General features: G+C 32.5%; 1 protein-coding gene across 1 annotated transcript in view; it reads right to left on the bottom strand.

Annotated features, from left to right (window-relative positions):
- TMPRSS15 (transmembrane serine protease 15) overlaps nt 1-6,000 on the bottom strand; it is a 159,958-nt gene that overhangs the window by 144,793 nt on the left and 9,165 nt on the right. The window contains exon 3 of the mRNA XM_074210402.1: nt 5,248-5,315. Within this exon, the coding sequence (XP_074066503.1) occupies nt 5,248-5,315 (68 nt within the window). The remainder of the gene's footprint in view (nt 1-5,247; nt 5,316-6,000) is intronic.

The raw sequence follows: 6,000 nt of genomic DNA, 5'->3' as shown, positions 1-6,000 counted from the left end.
ATGCTTATAGCATCCTATAGCACCTACTTCCCATGATTGTCATGAAGATAAAATATTTATAAAGTATTTAAGATAGTACCTGGCATGTAATAGGCACTATATAAATATTAGTTATTTATCATTGTTATTGTTTTTATTATTATATCAATAAATGTAGAAAGAGTATTTTCAAAATACAACAGTTCTTTATTCTAAAAATCCATTCTAAAAATCTTAAAAATATGTATGTGCACGTGACACACACAGTATAATGTTTGAAACTAAAAACTGTTACTTTATATAATGGAGATCATTAGTAACACTGTTATTAAATATGTAAATAAAGCAAGAGTACTGCCCCTTTCTTGTTATCTGACACAATCATAGCCATGCTAGTAATAAGAAAAGAAAATTACTCAAAACTCATAAACAGAGACAGAGTTATCTTAATTCCTGACATATGTTGGTTTACTTAGACAACAACTAATTTAATTAGTAAAGAAAATGAAATAATGAATAATTTCCTATTAATACAACAAATAAAATAAATTCACAAAAATTGATAGCTTTTCTATATAGCAAAAACAAAACAGAGGAGGAAAAATAAAAAGAGGTCTCATTGAAAATAGCTATAAAATGTGTAAAATATCCAAGATTAAATATATCAAGACATACTCTAAAATTGTATTGCTATAATTACAGAACAACTTTGACGGAAGTAAAGAACAACAATTAACTGGAGGAAAAGTCAGTCTTTACACCAAATTGGGTCAATTAAAAAAATATCACAGTACTATCCACATAGTATTTATGGGGAAATTTTTCAGATTTAGTTACATACCAATCAAATTACCAAAGGAATACTTTTAAATTCAAGGCAAAAAAAAAAATCCATTATCAGGAGTCTTCAGAGAAATTATAAAAATTGGGGGGGGGGGAAGGAATTGAGAATAGCACTTTCAGATCTAAAATTATATACTAAAACAGGACCCAACAAAAATGTTTAGGGCTGGATAAGAAATAGAAAAGTAAATCAGAGAATAGAGTAGGTAAGTCTGACTGAAAAAAGGGGGGCCCACAGAACCAGAAGAATGTTGTACACCCTAACAGCAACATAGGGCTGATGATCAGTCTTAATGGATATGCTCATTTCATCAGTGCAACAATCAGGAATAATTTTAGGATACCTGCGATGGAGAATACCATCTGTATCCAAAGAAAGAATTGTGGAATTTAAACAAAGACCAAAGACTATTACCTTCAATTTTTTTTAAAAAGTTATCTTATTATGTAATTTTGCTATCTCTTATATTTTGTTTTTTCCTTAAGGATATGATTTCTCTCTCAACACATTCAGTCTTGATCAATGTATACCATGGAAACAATGTAAAGAGTATCATACTGCCTTCTGTGGGGGTGGGGGAGAGAATGAGATTGGGGAAAAGATTGTAAAATTCAAAAAGCAATAAAAAAGGGGGGTACGGTTTGTGTTATACCTCTTGGAATTAATTAGGGAAAGAATTCCCTATTTGACAAAAATTTCTGGGAAACTGGAAAACAGTTTGGCAAAAATAATAATAATTATAATGATTCCATTTACTTGGGCAGATAGATGGTACAATGGATAGATCACAAGGACTGGAGTCAGGAAGATCTGACTTCAAATGTAACCTTAGACACTTTTAACTGTGTGACCCTGGACAAGTCATCTAACCTTGTTTCAGTTTTCCCATCTGTAAAATGAGCTAGAGAAGGAAATTGCAAAGTATCCCAAATTAGGTCACAAAAAGTCATACACAACTGAAATAATTGAATGACAACAAAATACGTATTTAGTACTTTAATGCTTGCAAAGTTCTATACATGTTATTTTATTTGATTGAATTTAGACTCATTTTATACCATATATTACATTAAGCTCAATATTCACTCAATATTAAATCTCTCTCTCTCTCTCTCTCTCTCTCTCTCTCTCTCACACACACACACACACACACACACACACACACACACAATCAGAAGACAACTAAATAAGGGCATCTAGGTGGCATAGTGGATAGAGTACTGGCCTTGGAGTCAAGGGGACCTGAGTTCAAATCTGACCTCAGACACTTAATAATTGCCTAGCTGGGTGACCTTGAACAAGTCACTTAACCACATTGCCTTACATAAATAAAAAATAAAAGAAGACAACTAAATTAGTTAATTCTCAGGTCTTGCTATGAGAATTCTTAAAAGTTATAAAAATTATCATAAATGAGATAAAATTGATTATTTTAATTGTGAAACTGAAAAGCTTTGAAGTGGCAATACAAAAAAAGTTCTAAAAGATCTTAGTTGATTGGGGGAATGTTTTTCTACAAATTGCCTCTGAAAAAGTCCTGAGACTCAAGATATCCAGGGTGTTCCAAAAGATTTAAGCTATTAATGTGAACTAATCCAACCATTCTGGAAAGCAAAATGGAACTAAGCTCAAAGAGTAATAAAACTGCTCATATCCTTTGACCCAGTAATACCAAGACTAGGTCTATATCTAAAAGAAATCATAAAAAATGGGAAAAGTTCCATAGGTTCAAAAATATTTATGGCAGTTCTTTTTGTAGTGGCAAAGAATTTGAAATTGAAGGAATGTCCATCAATTGGGGAATTACTGAATAAATTGTGGTATATGAATGTGATGGAGTAATATTGTTCTATAGGAAACCATGAATACTCAGACTTTAGAGAAGTAAGGAAAGAATTACATGAACTGATGCTGAGCAAAAGGAGCAGAACCCAGAGAATATTGTACATACTAACAAGAGACCATGACATCAGGGAGGTGATACCATGATGACAAGCACATGAATTGGATTTGAAGGGGGGCGGGGAGGCTGTGCTAAGCATTGTGAGTAGATCAACTATAATGGATGCAGCTCCCCTCAGCAGTTCAGAGATCTACTACAACCTTGGGAGTTCTGTTATGGACAACATCATTCACATCCAGAGGAAAAATCAACAAAAAACCCCACAGAATCTGAATGGATACTATGTTCACTTTTTAAAAACTTCTCTTCTATTTTTTCCTTTCTATTCCATGATTTTGTTTCTTTTCTGCTAATATGTAAACTTGTTAACTGTTTGACCACTGAGGTGTGAGAGGTGGGAAGGGAGAGTAGTGGAAAAATGTGTAACTTATAAATATACAAATGGATGAATGTTGAAAAATTTTCATAACATAAGTGAAAAGTAAAACAAAATAACAACAACAAAATAAGACAAGATACTGGGTCTAGATTATCTCTTGAGACATCCTGTATGACAAGGCAATAATACGAACAAATATACAACATCAAAATTCATTGCCCAAAGGAAAAGAGGTGAAAGGATAAGAACTACAATTTAATAAAAGAACTATATTGAATAAGAGTTAGAGAAGGGAAATTCTTGTTTCATTCTTAAATTTACTTTCAAAAAGTTCTAGCATATCCTCACTGCTTGTAATGTGGTAGCTTTTAGTTTTAGATTCATATTTGTGATGTTAAAGTGCCCTCTCTATGCCAATATTTTTAGGGTTTTTTGGCATAAAAAGTTGCAATTCTTTGTCAAATACTTTTTTCTACATCTATTGAATTGATCATGTAATTTTAAATTGTTTGTTTTTAATTTGATTAATTATGTTGATTGTTTTCCAAAAGTTGAATAATCCTAGCATCCCTTATATAAATTCCACTTCAATATAATGAATGACTACTTAGACAAATCACTGTATTCTGTCTGATTGAATTTTTTATAAAATTTTTGAGACAATAATCATAAATAATATTGTTTATAGCTTTCCTTTTTTATATTTCCCTTGTTTAGGTAATAGAACTGTATTTATCTCATAAAAAAGATTCTGGTAGGGTATTTTTATTCCAGTTTTTAGGAAAACAACAACAAAAACCCCACAGAATCTGAATGGATACTGTGGTCACTTTTTAAAAACTTACAAATACCTTATAGTGGGTATACTTGTTCTTTTGATAAAATTCTCCTGAGAATCCATCAGAACAAGGAGTTTGCCCACTTTGTTCCTTTATACCTAGATTTAGGTATAAATGAATTAAAGTCTTTATGATCTTCTAAAAGTTTGGATATTTTGCCTTTTTGGAGATATTCCTCTATTATGCATGCCATTAGTCATCTATATTGTCTCCTTGGTTCCCTTCTTTCTCAAGTGCTCCAAAATCTCCTCCCTGGGTCCAAAGACTCCGACTCTCCCAGATAATACATTTCCCTCAAGAGCTCCAGTTTCCCTCTTTCAAGACAGGAAAAACAGTCTTTTAAAATGCCCAAATCCCCAGAAAACACCCCAAATAATGGATCCATCTACCTCCATAGAACATCTCTCTTCACCCAAAAGAGCATTTATACATGGAATCCTCTTTGCCAAAGAGGCTTGCCCTTCTTGCCTTGTCCTTTTCAATCCTTGCTCCTCCTCCCCACCTTATCTTCAGATTCTTCTTTTCCAGTGACCACAGAAGTCACTTTCCCTTCCCTGCTTGCTCTCAATTTGACTTGAGTATCACAATCTGGCCTTTAATCCCTGCTTTCATATCCCACTTTTATGCATACTCTCATTTTGTAGCATCATTTCAGAGAAAAACAAACATTGATTCATCTGCCAAGAAGGGTATTAAAAGATTCTGTCCCAAGTCTTCCTGTTCATTGTTACCTATACTTGATTTTTGCCTTTGTTTGTGTATATTTAGAAAGTCATCTCTTACTTGTTTCTCTGCTTTCATTGTTTAGTTATAGCTGTTCTTGACTCTGTATTATTTCTAAGAACACTCCACATACCTTTTTTATTATTGAATGCCTGACTATTTTTTTCAGCTCAGATCTGCAGGAGAAGTGTCACCCTGGGCTTAAAACTTTTGGCCCTGAAGTGCTATTGAAGCATCATCTGTCTGTCAAAACATGAACAAATTTTCACAACCTAGAACCAGGATCTCTAAAGTACTAGAAAAAGGGAAGGAAAATTGGAACGTGAGATTGAATTTTATTGTTGTCATACATGTTAGGTCCATATATTTACAAGAGAAATGAAAAGAAATTATGAAATCTAAAACAGATTTTTTTTTATCAATTGAGGGGTAGGTTGAGGTGGAAGGGATAGATTTTTGTTGACTCAAAAATATAAAACATTTTAAAGCACATATATACTGCATCTCTAAAATCATAGACTTCCCACTAAAACTAAACAATTAACTACTTCAATCGTTAGAAAAACTGAGATGTACTCACTGAAACTGTAAAACTTCAGAATTTTTGTATTCATCCTTCAAATGACTTGTTAGAAATATTTCATTTACCTATAAAATGAACATATTAAAACTTAGTATTTGATTATACCTCCTTGAGCATGTGCTCATGCTCAGATCTAGGATTATGGTGTTACTTGATCTTGAGATTAATAATCAGTTTTATGATTATCAATTTGATGAATTTCTCATCCAACATGATAAGATTATAGTCAATAACTCATTGCTTGAAGCTAAGGGGTTCTTGACCATAAAATACTGGTGTAAACAATGACTACTTACTAATAGGACATAAGCCATTTAAGATTATTGAATCAAGAAGACTGGGAAATAACACATTTGTTGGAGAGCCATCCCTGTCCATCTTATGAAAAATCAGATTTTGATACTAATTTATCTGCCTACTTTTTCTTCATTTCTTTCTTGATCTCAGACTTCCTTTCTATCTTATAAAGATCTGAGTGTAATAATACGAAACTATAGAATATAGATTTATCAGTTCTTAAACTTAATGGCAACTAGGTTCTGTTAAGAAGTAGAAACAATAAAGTAGGTAAAGCAATTTAATGGAGTCTAGAAGATTTAGAAGATCCCAAATTATAGGATGACCAAAGCCCTATACACAACATCTTCTGTTAGAGTATAGCAAAGTGGGAAAGAAGTCATGAATGAGAAGTAGAAGAAAGAAGAAGTAAAGGCAGCAACAACTATACCTTATGGTTCTCTGAGACTGGGA

The sequence above is a fragment of the Macrotis lagotis genome, chromosome 1 (genome assembly GCF_037893015.1).
Source record: "Macrotis lagotis isolate mMagLag1 chromosome 1, bilby.v1.9.chrom.fasta, whole genome shotgun sequence".
In the NCBI taxonomy this organism is placed as follows: domain Eukaryota; kingdom Metazoa; phylum Chordata; class Mammalia; order Peramelemorphia; family Peramelidae; genus Macrotis; species Macrotis lagotis.
This window is presented reverse-complemented; position numbering and strand designations above follow the sequence as displayed.